The sequence below is a fragment of the Orbicella faveolata genome, unplaced genomic scaffold, assembly GCF_042242905.1.
Source record: "Orbicella faveolata isolate gen_17 unplaced genomic scaffold, um_ofav_v1 contig_35, whole genome shotgun sequence".
NCBI lineage: Eukaryota > Metazoa > Cnidaria > Anthozoa > Scleractinia > Merulinidae > Orbicella > Orbicella faveolata.
Genome location: NW_028301564.1, coordinates 14,077,722 through 14,098,502, shown reverse-complemented (window position 1 = coordinate 14,098,502; position 20,781 = coordinate 14,077,722). Strand labels below are relative to the sequence as shown.

The 20,781-nt window shown below is 39.8% G+C and overlaps 3 protein-coding genes across 4 annotated transcripts; all 3 read left to right on the top strand.

The window, feature by feature from the left end:
* Positions 1-1,695: 1,695 nt before the first annotated feature.
* Positions 1,696-5,770, top strand: LOC110049318 (uncharacterized). 2 transcript variants are annotated; one of them, XM_020755112.2, is made up of 4 exons: positions 1,696-2,187; positions 2,290-2,460; positions 2,954-2,992; positions 3,973-5,770. In XM_020755112.2, exons 1-4 carry the CDS (start codon positions 2,060-2,062, stop codon positions 4,142-4,144), a joined length of 510 nt encoding a protein of 169 aa, XP_020610771.2. In that variant the 5' UTR covers positions 1,696-2,059; the 3' UTR covers positions 4,145-5,770. The 2 variants fall into 2 exon arrangements, with proteins under 2 accessions (XP_020610771.2, XP_020610770.2); XM_020755111.2 differs by having other exon boundaries at positions 3,970-5,770.
* A 149-nt stretch (positions 5,771-5,919) lies between these two features.
* LOC110049317 (uncharacterized) lies at positions 5,920-7,111 on the top strand. Its single transcript, XM_020755110.2, has one exon. It carries the CDS (start codon positions 6,342-6,344, stop codon positions 6,885-6,887), a length of 546 nt encoding a protein of 181 aa, XP_020610769.2. The 5' UTR covers positions 5,920-6,341; the 3' UTR covers positions 6,888-7,111.
* Positions 7,112-7,910: 799 nt separating this feature from the next.
* On the top strand, positions 7,911-20,361 carry LOC110049316 (FHIP family protein v1g243165-like). Its single transcript, XM_020755109.2, has 7 exons — positions 7,911-8,777; positions 10,681-10,839; positions 11,531-11,617; positions 11,995-12,162; positions 15,464-15,543; positions 16,141-16,852; positions 18,146-20,361. The coding sequence occupies exons 1-7, from the start codon at positions 8,037-8,039 to the stop codon at positions 18,845-18,847; spliced, it is 2,649 nt and encodes an 882-aa protein (XP_020610768.2). The 5' UTR covers positions 7,911-8,036; the 3' UTR covers positions 18,848-20,361.
* Positions 20,362-20,781: the final 420 nt, after the last annotated feature.

Sequence of the window (20,781 nt, the reverse complement as noted above, 5' to 3'; positions counted from 1 at the left end):
AAGGAATTTGAGCCTGATGTATTGAATACGTTTGGTGCGACTCGGGTTTAAAAACTCAAAATTTTACAGAGAATGACTAAGAGCTCAGTGCTTTTGCCACCGAGAAATTTCTCCTTCAATGTTACACCAAAAGAACCAAAAGATCTCCCCAATTGCAAAGTTTTAGAAGTTCTTTAAATGTTTTGGAGTCAGTGATCGTATCATTTAGCATGGCACCTAATTCTCTGCTCAAAGTACGGTATGCTTATATGACCTTCTGTAAATCAGAAAAACATGGTACGTCGACGGAAAAATGCAAACAGTGCTTGATGTCAGCAAAATCGCTCTTCATAGAGTTTGCAGTTTCAATGAAACAAACAATTTTTGAGGCCCTTCTCAAATGTTAGTATAAATTAAAGCCATTCCTAGTTACCTGAAGCTTTTTTGTTGTTTTCTAGTTGTTTTGTAGCTAGCAGAAGTTATGTACCAGAGATGAGGTACTAATTTTAGAGGTCATGTTAGGTATCGAGTTTGGGGTCAGATGTGACTGAAATACGTAAAATATAATCACGTACAGTTGGATTCCGTTAATTCGATCTCACTAATTCCGATTTCCTGTTATTTTGATCTCAAACCTATTTCCCTTGGATTTGCCCTTCAGTCATTTACGACCATTTACTATCGGCTATTTCGAACTTTTGTTCGTTTCGCCTTAGAGTTCGAAATAGCGGGCTTATTCAACTGTCGTTTGTGTTCTGAAATAGTTAATAGGGGTTAAGGACTAAAAGCTACTAAAATTGTTTACAGAAACCCTCTGAACTAACTTAATTGAGTAATTTTGCCTTTTTATGGCCATAATGGGCATATTAGCTAGGCCTTCGATTTCCATAAAAATGCAAAAAAGACAAATAAAAATGAACGTGGGCAATATCCAGGTAACCAATATCACAGCTGGCCCAACTGAATACCTTGAAGTTTCGATAGTAAGTTCTGTTTCGGAGTCTTTTTCTTCCAACTCTTTGTTTTTAGATTTTTCTTTTTGAATAACAGACGTGAGTAAAAGCTAAGAAGTCCCTCACAACCACAGGCTTCACTGAAGCGGCGATCGTTTGATTTTTTTAAAAACACTTTTAGTCGTGTGATAAATCTCTTATGGACCAAACACTTTATTTAACACTCAGGTTCATTGTGTGAAAATATTGGTCCTTGTTGTTTTCGTTTGTTTTTGTGTGCTTTTCTTTTGTATCTTTGAACGGACCCCGTAAGCATTGAGGAGACCTCGACCTCGGGTTAATTTCATTACAGTACATATGTGCAACTTGTCCTCCGACCGGCGGTCAATTAAAAAAAAAAGAAAACTCACCTTCTTGAGAGGCAGTAGCCCTCGTGGATGCAAAGGGCTGGGCCTATGGACCCCTCGCGCATTATCAATCAAGAGAAGAAATCAACTACCCTCTCTTTGAAGATTGCCAGTCATTTAAACAAAACTTAAACTTGGTTGCCTCTGTCAGCAATTCAACAACCATCCTTCTAACAAAACACAGAGTAGGTCAGAGTGTTGCTAAAACTCGTGACATTCAAACGACCATGAGGCGACGGTCAAAAGAGTGGTAGGACACGTGCGCGTGACGGTTTTGGCGCACGCACTGCGTGACAGGCCCGTGAAGTACGCAGCTGGGCCGTACGTGACGGTTTGCTAAACTTCTCCAGTTCTGTTTTTTTTGTTACAAATCAGAGAAACGCCCAGAATCAGGCCAACACTTTACATGCTGTCAAGCTACTATACCTTGCAGCCGAAACAGACATGTTTGCCTGTTCCCTTGCGGTAGCACATAATGGAAGCCGGACTTCTATGAAATCGGAGACACTAACACTGTGCTTCTCTCCATTGGGTAACTTGCGATAGATCATCATCCCAACCAGTGGGATGGGGTGGAGGAGGATGACTACGGAAATTAAGGTGGTTAGGTGGCCCCAGGTTCGAACGCGGAATTGACCATTTTTCCAGTTAAATTTTCCTTGCTCTCTTTAGCTAGTAGGTTATTTATTTCCATAAAACTGCATTTATTGCTTCAAATCGATGACGTCACTACATGACATATCTGAGCCTGCGGCAAAACGGCAAAGCATTTCCGATAGAAGTCTGGGCACAACTGGTAGAATCAAGATGGCTTCCGTAGCAAGAGCGTACATTCTCAACAAGAAAAGGTGAGTAACTTAACTGAAACCTTTGGCTTACCTAGTTATTCTGTTAAAATTTTATACTATACAACTTAAATCTTAATCCTTGCTATTTTTTCGTTTTCTTAGACAAGAACAGGCTGGAAATCAACGATGCCAAAAGTGTCTTCAAATAGGTCACTGGACTTATGAATGCAACAACAAACGAAAATACTTGCAAAGGGATTCACGGACGGCAGTCATTAAGAAGAAAATAAAGTTGATGAAGTCTGCCAGTGAGAACACTGATACAACTAACAGGTGACCTTAAAATTCACCAGTTTTCAGCCAAGATCGCGCCTTCAAATATATTCAGTAATATATGTCCTTGATGTATTACAAATCGAACTTTCAGTTTGGAATGTGCTTTCTCCTTTAGTAAATTAAAAGGAAGCTGAACTTTAGGTTTTATTTTTACAATAACTGCAGAAATTTTTCGCAAACTCATTGGCTAATTTTTATTGTCATTAAGCAGAGACACATGAATTTGTAATTTATTCGATGTTGATATTGCAAAAAAAAAAACAAAACAAATCGACATCAGTTTTTCATGCGTCTGTCCTGTTATTGACAATGAAAGTCAACATAACATTGTCAAAGTAGTCTACAGATCCACTAGCTATTGCCTTGTGGATACTTTGACAATGTTATGATGTTAATACCACAGCGTCACAGATTTGATGATGAGTCCTTTAGATTATTGTTGGATGTGATCCTGTTGTTAATAAATGAAAATTTGATACGTTATTCTTAGTGAGGCTCTTGACAAGGAGAAAAAGACGTCAGAGAAAAGGTATTGTGAATTGTATTTTCTTTATTAGATACACAGACATCAGAACTCATTTCAAGCTTGACATTGCAGAGCCTGTGTTTATGGTATTTTCTCGATAAGTAAACGATGGTTCATGAATAAATTCCAGTTCTCCCAGGCAGATTTGTATTTCAGGCCCCAAAGATTTCATTTTCGAACGATGAGGGAAGTTTTGTTAGATAATTATTGCATTCAAAGAGATGTCAGCATTTGAATAAATGTGCAGGTTTCACATTATTAACTTATCGTAAATCACTGTACTTTTTTTTTTCTATAGTTTACTTAAAGATGATTTCCAGTCTGTACTGCGCACTCTTGAGAGTTTGTTTGCGTTTTTTTTATTTTGTTTCATGTATATATAGCATCACAAAATGTAAACATTTTTCAACTACTTACATGAAGTAAATTCAAAGTTTTAAAACAACCACCATTATGGATGCTGAGCTTTTTGCTTGGTTCTTTCTCACATCACTTGATGAAACAACTTTGCAGCTGTAAAAATCAATGAAGCTGTTGGAAAAAGAATTTGGAAAGCCTTAAAGATTTGTTATGTGGTTCGTAATGAATAACATAGATTCACATTCCATCGAGTGAGGACTTGTAATTTTTATAAACATTAGGCTGCTGAGACTGTACAGTACGGACTGGAAATCATCTATAAGAAATAGAAACCATGTTACGTATTTCTATAGAGTTATAGAGAAGCACGAGCGGAAGATTGGGAGAACGAGAAATGCTGTGGGAATACGAGCTGACAGGCGAGTGTTTCTACATCGTTTTTCAGAAAGAAAACAACTTGTTTACTTTGATCATCAAAATGTAAATAATATTTTTCTTTGTTTGCATCATCACTATGCTAGTTCTGTGTTTCAGTCGAGTCATAGAAACAGGATTTTAAACCAATCAGTGCGCATATCTTTGGGCTTTTTTCTAAACCTCATTATTGTTATTATTAAAAGCAGCAGTGATGAAAGTGATGAATCTGATTCTGATTCTGATGAGTCTTCAACATCCGATGACAGTGACTCGTCCGATGACAGCAGCAGTTCTTCCAGTGGCAGCAGCAGCTCCAATAGTAGCAGCAGCTCAGAGGAGTCAGATAGTGACAACAAACGCAAGTCAAAGAAACGCTGATAACTGGAAAGAAACATTTGACGGGTTGAAGAAGTGGCGTCAAATTAGAATTTGGAAGTATGGTTACATCTGAACCACAATGAGCCTACTGAAGGAACTTATGGTGACATAATGTTCTTGTTCACTGCTGCATGCTACAAATTGAATTGCTTGTGGAACTGGTGGTCTTGAGGAATCTTTGCAAAGCAAGAAAATCTTGCAAAATTGCCCAACGTGTACTGTGGATGCCATTACTGTTCATGTTAACTCCAATCAGGGACTGTTTCTGCAACTGTTTTTTTTTTCAATACGACTATTAGAAGGATTACCGTAACCTTTTAATTCCCTATCGTACTTGACATGAGAAGAACGTTGTGTTGAGTGGTATCCAGTCTTTTTATCAGACTCCTTGTTTTATTCTAGCAGATGACTGAAAGGATGTGCAAAAACGTAGCACAGTCCTAAGCTTTTTTTTTTCTAGTGAGATCTAGAGACTACATACAATGTGCTGTTCCAGAAAATATACCACCTCATGGATGGTTTTTTGGGTATTACCCTCCCCCCTGGAATTCCGGTTCAGCTTCATATTTTCTTTTAAAATCTTGCTTTTTGAGTTCCCCCTCCCCCATTCCGTCAGAATTGCCAAAGACCTTCCATGAGATGAGAAAGTAACGATATTGGCCGTGTTTATACTAAAGACGCATTATCCGTCTGGACGAACTTGGGCAAACATTTATAGTTGGTCTGATTATTCGTCTCTAGTATAAAGACGGTCATGAGACGTATTATGCGTTTAGATAAACTCTCTCTCCTAGTGCGTCCTTCAAGACGAATTTTGAAGTATAGTTCGTCTAGATGCATAATACGTCTTGTGCCCGTCTTTATACTATAGAAGAATAACTAGACGAACTACAAATGTTTGTCCAAGTTCGTCCAGACGGATAATGCGTCTTTAGTATAAAAACGGCGAGGACGTATTATCCTTCTGGACGGATAATGCGTCCTCTAGTATGAAAACGGCCATTTTCAGGGGTTATGGAATAGGCTTCAGCCAACATGGTACTGTTGTAAATTGGAGACCTTTGTTGTTCTAAACTAAGCCTTTTCGCTGAAGTTTCAAAATGAAAAAGAATCTTTGTCACATATTTTCATTATCAAACTTTCTACATTACAGTTTTCAATTTCCATTTTAACCAATTCTGTTGCACTTTAGAGTTGCATATCTAGGTTCTGTTCTTAGCCGCTTTGTTTTGGTGGTCTGTTGTAACATAATACTTCTGATGTCATGAGGCTGATCCACTGTACTTGGAGCTTCCTACTGCGTGAGATATTTTAGAGGAGCTCAGTCACGGTATTTTGGCCACGTACAAAATTTTCTCTAAATTGAAGTAAACCTGAAAATAGTAGTTTACTAAGATAAATAAAGGAACAAGGATGGTTAGGGATGGAGAAGACTAACACGGATTACAAACGAAGAACTTGAAAAATTTAGGCTGAACTTTTTAAGATGCGCAAACCGTGACATAGCTCCTTTATAATTACAATTTTGAAAGAAAGCCTTCAGAGTCAGTAACTGAGTGTGCTGAGCATGCTCATACCATGACTTGTTTACTAAATAAAAGTTCTGGTGAACAGCGTTTCTATTAACTGCGTTGGTATGAAGATGTGCACTACGTATTGCCTAGTACTAGGCCTTGATATTTCGCCTCAGTCAATCCTTTTCGGGTCACGTGGTCCGAGGCGAAAAGTTCCGTTCGTCTTGAATACGTCTCTGAAATCAATTGACCGTGAAGGTCAGCTGGGAGAAAGCCGTACAGGGACTGGGCAACACTGCGTACATACAGGGTCATCCGGGTGTTTTGTATTTTAAATTTCGTTTTCCGTCTTTTCCAGCCGGAGATACTGTACGATTACGCCTAGCTATATAGCCAATCAACTTCACACTTACTAAGCTCTTATTTCATGTGAAGTATATTCCTGAAACTCGCGTTCAATAAGGAGCAAAACGCACATGCATTACAGTTTCCAAAACGTAGAAAGCGCGCGGTTAGGAACCCTGATTGGGGTGAGCTCGCGCGGTAGATTCCTCGTGACGTGGTAGTCATTGTTACGTCGTTTTCCATAGTTAAACTTTTTTCTTGTTGCAAGAAGCCTGCATTTGTGAATTATAAAGAGAAAAATAAGCCGTTTAAAAACCTGTGGAAGAATTCCAGATATTATGATGTCACTTGATCACGAATCTGCTTCGGAAGAAATGTGGGAGCAACATGATTTTGACCAGTCGTCAGGGAGCGGTCTTACTTTGGAAGATAACCTTTATAAAAGTGGAGAGCTAAGCTTTGATTCCTTACCCCAAGAAATGGAAGAAATTAGCGACGAATCTGCTGGCCACAACCACGTGGAAAATGAATTTACCATGTACAGTCAGTTGACGTTGTTACAAGACACTTTCAAAACTGTTGGTGGAGACCTCGAGGAAATCAAGACCCTGATGTTCAAACTACGAGATGTACTGAAAACGGACGCAGAACAAGAACTTGATTTGAACAAACGAAGACATTGCTGTTCTGGGGAAAGCTCCAACGACATATCAGTGATAGAAGTAGACGAGGGTACCTCGCACGAACTTGAAGATGAAAAAAATTGTCCCACGAGAGAAAGTTCGGCTGAGTCATTGGACGATAGTAAATATTCTACGCTCATAACAGATATAGAAGTCTTGAAAAACAAACTTGTGTCACTCAAGAGAAATCTAGCAGAATAATGAAGGTTCTTGAGTCTTATTTTTGAAATACTAAACTTGTACCTGTTTCTCCAATATGAAAGAATTGTTTTTTTTATTTTTCTATTTTTGACAATAAAATTAAAATTAAAATCAAAAAAATTTCCTTCTTTTTTGGCTTGATTTTAAAAGCTAAGAACAATGATTATAGGTAGAAGGTAGAAATATTTTTATTTCTACATTATTGTAAATCAAGACTGCGGTCCTGTTCCTCATCTTCTTTGTTATTAAATTCTCCTTGCAATATTCTCTGGCACCGTCAAAGAATCAAGAAGTCAGACAAATTTAGCAAATCACGAATGATCATGGCCTGTTGTCTGTTGAGGCACAAAACCTGGCGGGAAGTCTCTAGGTCTGGTGCAAGGTTATCTACTGATTCAGAGTCTCCCCCCTCTCAGGAACTTACAGCAATTGATTCTGTTGTCCTTGAAAACGTTCGGAAACGTTCGTTTTTGTGCTGAACTACCTACTGTAGCTGGGCTCATTTTCATGTTAAAATTGCTCTGTTTCTGCGGTTGGAAGGAATACTAGCTAAGATACTTTGCGTTTGTTGTGCTCGTTACTGTAAAATTAGGATTTCCGATTGGGCAACGTACGATTATCCCCTCAGTCGTAGAGGGGGTGAAGAAGAAATTGATGCTCTCTTATCCTCCAAGTCCTTCTTCACTGAAATCGAGACTTAAAACTCTGGTTTTCCCTGCCGGCCGATTCAATTTTGATATCATTTTGAAAATCATGGGAAAAAACAAAACAGCGACAGTTTTGTGTTTTGTATTACGTAATTTGCCAGAAATAGACCTTTTTGTTGTTTTACAGCAGTGAAGTCGTAAGTCAAATAATTTCATATCCGCAAAAAAATGACCAAAATTAGCTGCTGTAAAACTATTTCCCTGTGGGAAGTAAATACCAGCTTGAAGAAATTTACAGAAAGGTCCATGCTGATGAAACGGACTTTGCATACACTGCATCGCGTGTGATTGGCTTACAATTGCGTTGTTGTCAATCAACCTGTCGATTGTCGTGCACCGTGTTGAATTCAAGATGGCGGAAGGCGGATGATGCTTACATGAGTAGTAACAGTTGTCCCGGTGAACAAGTACCTTATGGGGCTTTTGGAACTACCATTTTGTCATGAGCTTACTAAAGAAACTTGCGTCTTTGTCCCCTCTTCAATCGCCGAGCTCAGACGCTGACAAGAAGCAGTTAGACGATGGTTTTGTGGAAGGGGCCTCAGATGACCTGAGACTAGTTGACGTACATTGGAATAACGCAAAGGCCATAATAGCTCTGGACGAGAAAACTATTGGACACCATGAGCGATGCAATATTTTAGTGTCTTATTTAAATGAAATTGTTTCTGTTTTAGTCGACGAAAAGGACGGCGATCCGGGACCGTGTTTACAATACGTTCTGGACGAACATGTTTTTCAAAGGGTCTTCACCTGGAGCGCGTCGAACAAAACTTGCGTCAAAGACATGAAGAGGGAACAGCTTAGGTTATTTAGGAACCTCATAGAAAAAGGCAGAGCGCCTTTGCTTATTTACGAGCAAGTTTGGAAACCTTTGCTTTATCTTTTGCACTCCTGCGTCAACAACATCTCTTCAGATATGGAGGAACATTTCGTGGCTGTCCTGAAAGGCCTTTGCGTGAGTGTGAACCGGGATATTGCCCTGCTAGATCTGTTCTTCTTGGATAATCATCATCACACCCAGATTGCCAAACTATCAGTGTTTTCACTGCTCATTCCTTTTGTCCACCGAGAGGGAAATGTGGGAATCTGGGCTCGCGATGCAATGTTGCTATGCATGGCACTTTCATCTGTCGACACTAGACTGGGCACGTACATCGCCGAAGAGACAGACTTTTGTCCCGTAAGTAATATTTTTGTGTTACCACATCGTTTGTAGTTAGTGTAATATAATGAAATGTTTTCAGCTGCTGTAATCCTTATGTCACGGTAGATATCTTTCAAACTTTGGCGCGACATTATTATCGTTTTGACCATGTCAGCTTTGTTTATTTTTATTGACTTGGCCTTCAGATGGTTTACATTTCGGTTTTAAAGAATTTGTTCAAGCTAAATGTAGTCTTTCCCTTTCATATTTGGTTACAATTACTTCCAGACATTGTTCACTGAAACAAAGACTATATTTCATGCAGAAAATTCAGGTTATCTAGTAACTAATACTCCCTACAGTCAGCAGGGAGTCGATGCAAGGTTGCAACTTGGAAGGAGCATTGAATGTTTTATTATTTGATCGTGATCTTTTATATTTTTTTTGTTGACGTTTCTTGAGGTCATGGTGTCGTGTTTACCGAGTAATTTCATCTCGAATTCGTTCCTCACTGTTAAGTCTGTACATTTGAAATTCTTGGCAATTTTTGATGCCCCCAATCCCGATGTATGCAAATTTTTGGATTTAACATCGAATTTGAATTTACTACTATTGAGTCATAGTGGCGTTGACAGCTGGTAAAAATAAATGAAAGAAGTGCCAAAATAAATGAGAGAAGTGTCGTGTAGCTGGAAGGTGAACCATAGAGTGGATTTTTTGTGGTTCTTTTATCTTGTCTCTCAAGTAGTTTATAGAAAAAGAAAACTCTTATTCATGTTTTGCCTATCGAGGGCTTTTATGAATACTATTTGGTGACAGTGTAGCAAGAGCAGTTAGATTCACGTGACTGACATTTTCATTTTGCATTAAAATCCAGCTTGAGATAGCCTTACGACAATTTTTTGTTATTCAAATATACAAATATTGTATCTGGGCTGCATTTCCTGAACAAGCAACTGCCGTGGTTTTGATCAGGACTGTGCACACCCAATGGCTGTGATTCCATCCACTGTTTAAACATTAGAGCACTTTTTCCATGTTTACATAGCCTCATCTAGACACAACAAGGTTTCAGAGAATTTGAGACAGTGATATGCAAACCCGAGATGCAGTCAGGTAACTTCTGAGAAATATTCTCCCAACCCCCCAAGTGTTTAGATGAGTTTCTGTCAACATGACAGAGCCTTATCTAACCACTCTAGTCATTGCTTTTATAGAATATTTCTCAAGAATATGCACGAATCTAAAATGTTACAACCGTGTTTGCATACTCTCATCTAGACACACCTATCAACCAATAAGTACGTGTGTAGTATCTCAGTTTTTTTCTAATGCCTGTTATTATATGGCTGTGTCTCACAAGGACTGGGAACTACCGAATTCACGAATTTGATTGGCTGAAATCAATATTGACCACGGTCTACATTTTCCCATCTAGACTGACATCTAGACCGGTTTCATTTTACGTTGAAAAAGTAGCAAACTAAAATACAAAAATGTTCCCATTTCCTTTTATTTTCTTCTCAATCATTTATGGAAGTGCCAAAAAGCCTGATGACAAAAAAAAAAAAAAGTGAAGGGGATGAGCAAATTTCGGCAGGTTTAAGTTAAGCTCATCGCCGTTCGCAAGCAAAATGTTAGCAAACCAGGTACATTAAACGAATTAAAGTTTTCTTCTTTGCCATATAATAAACATCTTATTAACCGAGCTAAGTCGGTCTGTATGGAAGAATCTTGACCTTGGTCTTGTGTACAGACCTCACTGTGTTCGGTCTGTACTCACGACCTCGGTCAAGATTCTCCCATACAGACATCCAGCTCAGTTAATAAGAACTAAATATTAAAACTTTTCCACATGGGAGGATCAGCTTTAAGATTTCAACTGGTTGAAATCTGCAGTGTTGCTAATGTATATTGTTCCCATTTTGTAACATTTCAGGTGTTGGCAACAGGACTAAGTGCGTTGTATTCTGATCTGCCAACCTCTCTGGATATACCATCAGAGGACTGGTATTCCTTGGAGAGGGGACTCTGGGCAACATTTCCTGAACTGGTGTCCTTTCTGACATCACTGGAGTTCTGTAACAATGTTGTTCAGGTACGTAACTCTGTCATGGGATCCAGAAATTCAGAAACAGTGGGCGATTTGTAGAAGTTGCTGCAATCGCTTGAAAGTGGGAAATAGGGATACGCCCTCCTTTGGAAAGGGTTAAAATCTACATTCTCCCAGAGATTCTCTTCCTTGAAGTAAAAGAATTAACTTACTTAAGCTTATTTCAAACTTATTACTGTAAACTGCTGCTTAAAAGCTGTGGGCTTATACAACTCCCTTAGGGTTTTTGGATGGGCTTATATCTTGGAGGGGGGGGGGGGGGGGTGGGGAGTGGGCATTTATAACCGGAAGTAATAATTTGTTTACCAATAAGTTGATTGGCCTATAACTGGGGGGTGGGAGCTTATAAATGAAGGGCTTATAAGCTGCTGTTTGATGTAGGCAACCTTGCCCTATTGGGTTTCATATATTGAGTTTTGTAGGGCTTAGATGTTTTACTTACTGGCTGTGTAAGAACATACAGTTTGCTTTGAGTGTCATTCCTGCTTGCAATATGCTTTTGCTCCCTCACCTCCCTCCCTTTAGCTGGATACCTGCGTGTTCTGCTTGAGGCTCATATCTCGCTCAGCTCCACCACTCTGTAGGCATCTTTCCCAAGCTCGTCAGTTAGCAATGAATTTACATGTAACTGTATTTTAACTCGGTCAGTGTTACACTCCACTTCATCATAATTCAGATTGCCCATCCTCAAGTTCAGTTCAAGCTGCTGGATCTTATCTATCACGGATTTCTTGTGTCAGTTATGGCATCATCACTAAGTCAGGTAGGTAATGTGCAGATCTCTGGTTCAGTCATTTTTATTTTTGGAAATCAGAAAATGAAAAAGAAAAACATTTGCAGTTCAGTTTTGGTTTTTCATTGCTGAAAAAGAAAATGTCAATTTGTTTTTCACTCTTCGGGAAATGTTGCCAAAAAAGCAATGGAACACAGAAATAAGCATTAGTTGAACACCCAACTAGTAACCTAGAGGTCATGGGTTTGACTCCTGTTGGTGGCTCAAATTTTTCTCTTTCCTATGCTCTTGACATACATACATGTATGAACATTTTTTTGTCATTAATTTTATTCAATCACTGAGCTTAAAATATATACCATCTTTCATTATCTATCAGAATGTGACTTTATTTTTCTTCTGTGCAGAGCTCCACTGAAGCCTTAATTGCTGCCACGTCCTACCTGGATCTTTTCCTACGCAGCATTACTGATGCTAACTTGATGAAAGTGTTTCTGGAGTTCATTATGGTGGAGCGATCAGATGGCACTCCCATTCTGGACTTGCTTGTGTCAAGAATCTCACATGAATCACAGGTAAGTAGTCTGGGAAACGGTGTGGTTCAAATTGTTAATGTTTTGATTCAAAGGTTGTGAATGAAGTATGGGTTATTAACCAAGTGTGAGGTAAAGATGGCTGGATATTGGCCAAGTTCTTTTTCTGTGTGTTTAAAGTGCACCTAACCCCAAAAATTTTTTTTCGCTAAAACGAATCTCCTTGTTATTTGAAATAGTTCTGCGAAAAAATTTTTGGATTCCGTTAAATCCTCGATTTTCTGTGCCCCGACGAAATCTCGAAAATAGCTCCAAAACACCGCCATTTTGTTTCACGACCGAGTTTGAGGAGAATGGGTCTAGCGGCTCTTGTGACGTCTACCCAGGAAGGTTGGATATCTCACGTCCTCTCATTTCCTTCAGGATGGTGCAATACACATTCGAAAAGTGCGCAGAAACGCCTTCCAGAGGTGCTATCGGCTGTTGCAGCAATATTCCAGATTTAAAGAAAGATATACTGTACAATTAACTGACGATGATCGGCTAATGGTGCAACAAAGACGTAAACGATGGTTGATTTTGTCGAACCGAAACAAGCGAACTGAATCTGTGAGAACCATTGAAGAACTCTCACTGGAATTTGTTCCGCAGACTTTCGAACGCTATTTTCATAAATTTTCTGCTTAAAGCTAACCAGCAATTTGTAGAAATACTACCTACAACCCGCAACCCTTCCAATCCCGCAGTATTTATAACATACAAAGTTGTGTGATCCGATCATGATCAAGAAGCGTTATACTGATATGTAAATAGATCGCAACTGTACGCCGCTAACCAACACTTATTTCTCTTTCGATTTAGATGAAAGTCGAAGATTAATCCTTTAGAATTACATGACAACAAAATTGGTAGACTCACAGAGTTTTTCGAAGGTTTGGAAATCAGCAGTGCGACAAAGATTCTGTGATATAGCGTCGAAAATATGACCGCGTAACATGTGCGGACCGCTTAGGGAACACATCCTTTTCGCTTATCCGACGAATTTCGCTGCAAACTTTGAGAACAATTTACATTGGTTATTTGGAGTTACGACTTAAAACGTGTGACAATGTGAAATCGGTAATTGTATGAAATGTTTCCTTCCGCCTGGCTTCCCGCAGCTTCAAAAATACAGGTCCAAACAATACGATTTTCAATCGATCGAAGCCAATGTTTTGGAGGTCATCAAGTCTCGAAAACTGCGACACGTACGTCGCTCTTATAAACATGAAGCATTCAACTGAAAGTAAAACACAAGCTGGATTTAACAGAACAATCACACCTTGATAAAATACATTCTCGCTAAGGACAAATGTAAACGGGCTATAAACACGCGTGGGAATCTTATGTTTAGTTGACGAAATTACCATCCAAAGCAGTCCTTGAGTTTTCTTTCCTGCTTTTCGTTTGCCTGCTCCTCCACTTCGTATCTAGCTTTCCATTCCTAATATACAAGCAACTCGTCCGCAAAGAAGTCTTCCCCGTCGTCGCTTGAAATATTGTAAATTGCTCTCGAAGCTCTAAGCAGTGAGTTCACAGTTGTCGAACGTGCTCGATCGAAGTTTATTTCGGAGTCTTCCGAATCGAAACTTAACTCTGACTCCAGTGACGAAAAAGAAATGATTCTGAGACAAAACTTGGACGTTTTAGTCCCAAAATACATCGGAACGATTAGTTTTGTGTTCCATTTTCTCGAGCAAATACAGAGAGTTGACTGAGGCGCCATTGTGTTTGGTTCCTGGGTAGACGTCATCAGGTACCGCCGCCCCAGACTCCCTAAAACGCGGTCGTGAAACCTTCAAGCGCGACTTTGAAAGGGCATAGAAAATCGAGGATTCAACCAAATTCAAAAATTTCTTCGCCCAAATGCTTCGAATAAAGTCTAGATTCGTTTTAGCGAAAAAAAAATTTTGGGGTTAGGTGCACTTTAAAGACAGAAGTGAGGTCCATAAACTTGCAAAAAAACAGAATGAGGCCAATATCTAGCCATCTTGACAGAACAAGCTTGGTCAATAAAAGATTTATTATATGACTTTCTTGCGGGGCACAGCAGGTAATCTGGAGCAGGCAAGATAGCACCATCTTTCCTGCTTGGGTAGCGTATTGCAACAAAGCATTTGGTTCATCTTGCCTGCTCATGGAGCTACCCATATAATAATGCTACGTACTAGGACAAGTCTGGGGCAGATGTTGGTCAGGGACTCAGGTTGGGTAACCCCAGGCTCCTATTCTTGAGTTGTTTCTTACAAGATGAGTTCAAATATGGGAACTGCTTTTACTGAGAATCTTTTCTTTTGCCACCCTAAAATTGTTGTCTGTTGTTGATTTTTAAAGAAACTGTTATGCTGTGTTGAGAGACACTTGTTGTACCACTTGCTGTGTAAGTTGTAGTACATTTAAGGCTGGTTTTCACTAGCAATGGAGCTGGAGTCGGAGTTGTGAGAGCACTTATGACCTAGTGAAAATCAAAAATCAAAGTTGTAAGCTGAGTTACAAGGTTGATGAAATCAGAGTCAAAAAACAAGAATGTTTCCATTTTCTTCTGCCACTCTGTCACTTGTGATCCAATGAAAACTAGATTGTCAGAGTTGGAAGCAGACGTGGAATGACCAACCAATCACAATGCTATAAATTTCCAATGCTAACTCCAACAACTTAGAGCAGAATTCATGTTCTTAGCATGCATTTTTCATGGAGTATGCACCAAAGAGAAGGTTAATCGCATGCCAAAAGGTGAAGCTCCTGGAAGGAATGGGGGGGGGGGGGGGGGTATGCCACTCTCAGGAAACTTATATTCTAAGGGCCTCAGAAATATCATTCCCCATGTTTTCCAGAGAATAGTCTTATAAATCAAAAGATGGAAATCGTTGAGTATTTAGTAAATCACGTTGTTTAGATGTGAACCTTAATGATGACAATTGATTATTGATAGCAGATTTAACAGGATAGACTGGAGACTGACAAACAAGCCAATTCAATAATTAAAGATACTTTTTGCCCATAAACTTTTGATCAAAATAAATTTGGTAAACCAAAGACATGCAAAAATTAACTAAAGGTTTATTGCCCGATGTTCGGTGTCGTCAAGAAATATTTTATTCCAGAGGTGTGCATGTACACGTGTATGCGCTTACATTGTCGCTATACCCCTGGAATCGGTATCCTGATTCTGACTCCATTGCTGTTGATGTTCACTAGATCACATCGCTCTGTGCTTTTTGTTAGTTCCCAATGCATCGCTAGTGAAAACCAGCCCTTATTATGTTTGATCTTATGACGTCTCCTTTTTGTATTGCTGTTTTAGCTTGCTGTTGTGTCACTGGGTTTGTTTTACACTCTTCTGGATCTGAATTGTGAGGACGTCTTGTATAGCTTGGTGCTCAAGTGAGTTATTTACAGGACTAGGAAATGTAGCATGCCATTTTATTGAAATCTTATCATCACACTTTTCCTGAGTAACAAAAAAGCAATTGCAGCACATGTCAAATGCCTTCCCTTTTTAACCTCAACCATTAAACTTGTCTCAAATTAATTTTAATATTGACAATTGTACCTTTTGTTCTCCATCACCAAATTCGTCCGAATGAAAAATATTTCGTTCTAAATAAGGCTAAAACGAAAAACAAAAGTTGAAAAAGAGAAACAAAGCAAAGCAAGTTATAGTTCGTAGTTAGGAAGTGTAAGAAACTGGTGTTCAAGGAATACACAGAAAATAGCATACATGCAAAATTCCGTCCTCAAACGAAAGAAAGTTCATTTGTTTATGAGCCAACTACTCCCTAGGAGAGGGGCAAGTGGCTGTAAAATTTGGCAAATTCTTAAAGTGATTTTGATAGAGAGAGTTATAAATGAACAATCTTTAACAAAAGTGTTGACTGCACAAGTGCAATACCATGACTTTTTCTTGTTTCTGAATTAACTAGAGTGTATAGAATGTCTAGCTTTCTTTCCTTGACCCCATGCCATCAATCAAATCCACAGATACCTCCTTCCTTGTAATCATATTCTAAGCAGCCAGAAGAGAACTATCAAGGAGGTGGATCTTTACAGCAAAAGCGCTTTCAAATTTCTGTCGCTTATTCCCGCTTGCTGCTCCAGTGAATCCTCTTCGCTTTCCTCTTCCACCGAGAATTTAAACGCTAGCGCCAACACCCCAATGAAGATTGACCTGCAGACATCCAGCGAGTTGGTGTTTTATCGGTCACCGCTCCTGAGCGATCTTTATGCCGACGTCTGTGCGGATTACATGGAGTACCTCGCGGACGCGCGTGGCTTATTAAAAGCTTGCCAGATGAAGTGCACGTGTTGGTCCGCTCCCTACGACGGACAAAACCCAGTCCCACCGGACCCCTCCTCGGTAGAACGTGAACGGTCGCTCTCCAACTTGTCAGCACCCGTTACCAATGGCGACATTCCCAACCGGAGATCCCTTGGGCCAGAGGATGGTCGCGCTCCGGTAAAGCGATCCAAATCAGCGACGGAGTATGAACAGAAGCAGAGTAAACCTGATTTAGGACCGTTTTTAGTGACGCTGTTTCAAAAAATCGAGCGAATGCCGCAGAACTCTTTTTATGTGAACTTGATTCTGACCGGGGTAGCGTCGAGGCTGGCGTTGTATCCTCAACCGCTTCTACGTTCCTTCCTTCTCAATTATAACATGGTTCTTAAGCCAGGAGTACGCTCGTTGTTTCAGGTAAGTAACCTGTGTCTCAGTTGTTTGTTTTGATTGAAATGTTTCCTGTTGGTGTTTCACATTCTTCTCTATGTTGTTACGCTTACTGAGAAAAGAAACCTGAAAGTTGTTGTTTTTTTTAAAAAACGAACTGTCCCATTGAGGTTGATTTTATCATTTTTTTTTTTGCTTAGGATTACATTCTTATGAACTTAAGGTAATTCCTCTGAAATAAAAGTGACAATAGATTTTTGTTCAAACTTTGTCCACTGAATATTTGTCATATGATAACTTCAATTTTGAAATAAAAAAGGGGGGTGCCCATGCTCATTAAGGAGCAGTGAGGCGTTGAAAATGCCCCATTTTGGCATTATTTAATGCTTATTATAAAAACGCATTCCCAGTAATTGTAAAATCTTTGCGAGCCCAGACTCATAAGAACACGCATTAAACTACAGTCAGTACATTGTGTCAGACACAAATAAACATTTTAAGTTTGATTCAGACAGAAAGCTAAATCCTTGATTAAAAATTTGAACCAAATTTCTTGACGTGGTTACCGACTGCCAAATAGAAAAGACCACAGTGTATCTGCTATTTTTCTTATTTACTCAATTTTCAGCAATAGAAATTAGATCAATCTTTTCTCACGCAAAGCTTATGATTAGTTGATTACAATGACTGCAAAAAAGATTGGGGTGCCCGTGCTCGTTGGTGAGCTAGAGCCATTTTTCAACTGACAGAGCTCAATATCAAGGCAAATCCGTCATGTTTTCAATGTGCGCGTGCACGAGCGCGCTAATGACGCCATAAATTATGCACAGTAAGGATGCGCAATGCAAATGTGATGAATGACCTTAAGCTTTGTGTTACGCACAGGGCACGTTGCAAGAGGGAGACTGGCTTAAGAAGCCATAACCTCCTTCGCAGACGCTCTTTGGGTTCGTCACACATTCTTTCTTCTCCACGAACAAAAAAAGCCCAGCACATTTCTTTCCCTTTGTTTGTAAAGAAGAAGGTTACGTGACGAGCCCAAAGAACATCTGCGAAAGAGGCTAAATAAGCCAGGGCATTATTCCTGCTGACATGTCGCTGTATGGGATGCTCATAGTACTCCGACCTGTTTATTCTCGAGAGTAAAGAGGGCACTGTCAGCAAGAGAAGTGAACAACAAAGTGACCTTTACTTGCAGTCTAACGCACTAACCATATGAGCTACCCGCATTGATTTCCAAGTCAAAAAATTATTCTCAGATAGAATTTATCACCGGACTCCGCACTGAATCTAACTGTTATTTTATTATTCTTCACTCAGATCCTGAGCTCAGTGAAAATCAAGGTAGAGAACATTGTGGATCAAGTCGACGGACTCGACAAGTTACTGCGTCGAGCAAGAAAGAACTTGATTCTCCGCGAGGAAAAGAGCCGTGTAAGTATACAAAGCGTTGTTGCAGACGTGCAACAACCGCAGAAAATAGCCAAACACTCCGAGCCGCGAAGCCCCACCACGGCTCACAAGCTGCTGCGACAAAAAACGGATTCCTCGCTCTTGAGTAGCGTTCGCTTGCTTCAAGACGGGCCTGCCCCCAAAAGTTTTGTCAAGGGGGGTGCTATTCTGCGCAAACAGTCTCTTGACCCTCCCATGAGTCCGAAATTGGTCAAAGCCAGTCAAGAGAGACGAGGTAGTAACGCTAGTGCGAGCACGAGCTCAAGTTTGTCGCTGAGTGAGTCGTGGGAGAGTTTGAACTCGCTAAGCCCGAAGTTCGGAAGCACCGCCGATGTAAGCGCGGAGAACTTCCCGAAACCGGGGACAATTCAAAAACTCGCCAGTCCCCAGAATTCGCCCAGAAAATCTTTGTCGAAGAACACGTTTAAGAGGAAAAACCCAAAGACTGCGAAAAACGCTGTTTACTGTATCGTGGTCTTGGAAGAATGGCTAAAGGAACTCGCCGCGATTTCCCAGGAACATGCTTTGTTGCTTGGCGCGGGAGATGAATGGCATGCCACTACCTTGTAACCCCTGGGGCTGTGTACACCCCAGGGATATTACACTGGAAAAGCAACGGAGTAACAAGATGCTTTGTCGCCAGTGGAAGAAAAGATATTCCCCCAATTAAACTAGTCTACGTAATAGTATCGAAAATATTATATTCTTGGGCTATTTCGAACAATTTTTTGGGAAATAGTGTTTTTTAATCAATAAGACCGAAATGTACCTTAGTCCCAGAGGTTTCCCTTCTTTCTTCTACAGTCAAGCGAAAGTTGAGCCTTCAAAAATGTCATCGTTTTGTCGCTTAAAAATGAATGCTTTAAGAGGAACGGAAACTTCATAGACGAAGGCACCGAAAGTTGTTCGGTGGAAAGAGATGCGACTCATTGTCTTGCGGAGATATATGTAGTTCCATAAATGTAGTTGTTGACCATAGAGCGGTTTTCACTTGGGTATCAAAACTAATTCGCCCTTGCTTTGGTTTTGTATTACGACGTACGTTGATTGGCCAAAAAAATCTGGCGCCACTTTTTCATCCAATCAGAACTCGTTCGCACGCGTTTTCCCGCTCTTCGCCGCGGGTCCATGTATTTTCTTCGCGTTTTGATTGGTTTACTGGATTGTCTGCATCCTTTGTGATTGGCCAAAGTGATAACATCGATTTTGATTTCGATACTCGGTTGAAACCGCTCTACTTAATTCAAGTAAAAATTTTCTCTTTTAGTCAATGATAGATACCGTGATGGAAAATAGAAAAATTTTATAATAACGGGCCAAAATTAGTGTTTAAAAGAAATTTTATACCATCCAGAGTTTTTCTCTTTAATATTTAAAGAGAAGCTATCGATTAGAATGTTATTTTGTTATTGGTTAAAGTTTATATACTAGTTTATTATATGGCTGTGTCTCACAAGGACTGGGAACTACCGAATTCGCGAATCTGATTGGCTGAAATCGATATTGACCGCGGTCTAGATTTTCCCATCTAGACCGACATCTCGACCGATTACGTTTTGCCGTGAAAAAGTTGCAAACTAAATACAAAAATATTGACTATTTTCTTCCAAAATATTGGTTCCAGAAAATATACATATTGTGGAAGTGCCAAGGCTGATGAAGAAAAAAAGTAAAGAGGACGAGCAAACTTTGGCAGAAGTAAGTTCAGCTCATCGCCGTTCGCAAGCAAAATGTCAGCTAGTACAAACCAGTTAACATTAAACGAATTAATTTTTTCTTGTTTGCCATATAATAAACATCTTATCAACCGAGCTTAGTCGGTCTGTATGTGAGAATCTTGACCTCGGTTGTGTGCACAGACCTCACTGCGTTCGGTCTTTACTCCCGACCTCGGTCAAGATTCTCCCATACAGACCTCCAGTTCGGTTAATAAGAGCTAAGTATATAACTGTTTTGTAAATTCCAATTCCAATCGAACGTGAACTGAGAAGCTATGTGTAGCTCTCGCTCAACAATAAATTCACTCCTGACTTATTGTTGTAAAAAGATGTTATTTTAAAGAATATATACATCTAAAGGCTGAATGGCTCTCCTGCTTAGTTTTCGTGGATTTGAAATGAGCTTGTACTTATTGCTACGGCGGTGTCGGTTTTGTATAGAGGGGGCAGTGTTACGATTGGCGGTAATTCATAGTGAGAAACAGAAAAAAATAGCGGTCACTTCTTTATTACGAACAAGAGCCGTGTTAGCTTCGACGCTCAACATCCTTTGTAACGCGAAAATACTTAACGTTAGTTTTACTTGTTTCAAGAACATCTGTCCCAAGGATTGGTTTGAACCAACACTTCCATTTAATATATAGCAGGTGCCCAGCCTCTCCAAAGTATCTGGAGTGGGAAATTGTTTTAGCTGGTTGAGCTGTGTCAGGCGGTCGAGTGGCACTGAAATCTCGTTTGTAATGGTGTACGAAATCGGTGCGTTTTCACCTTGAAATGCTGTGGGCA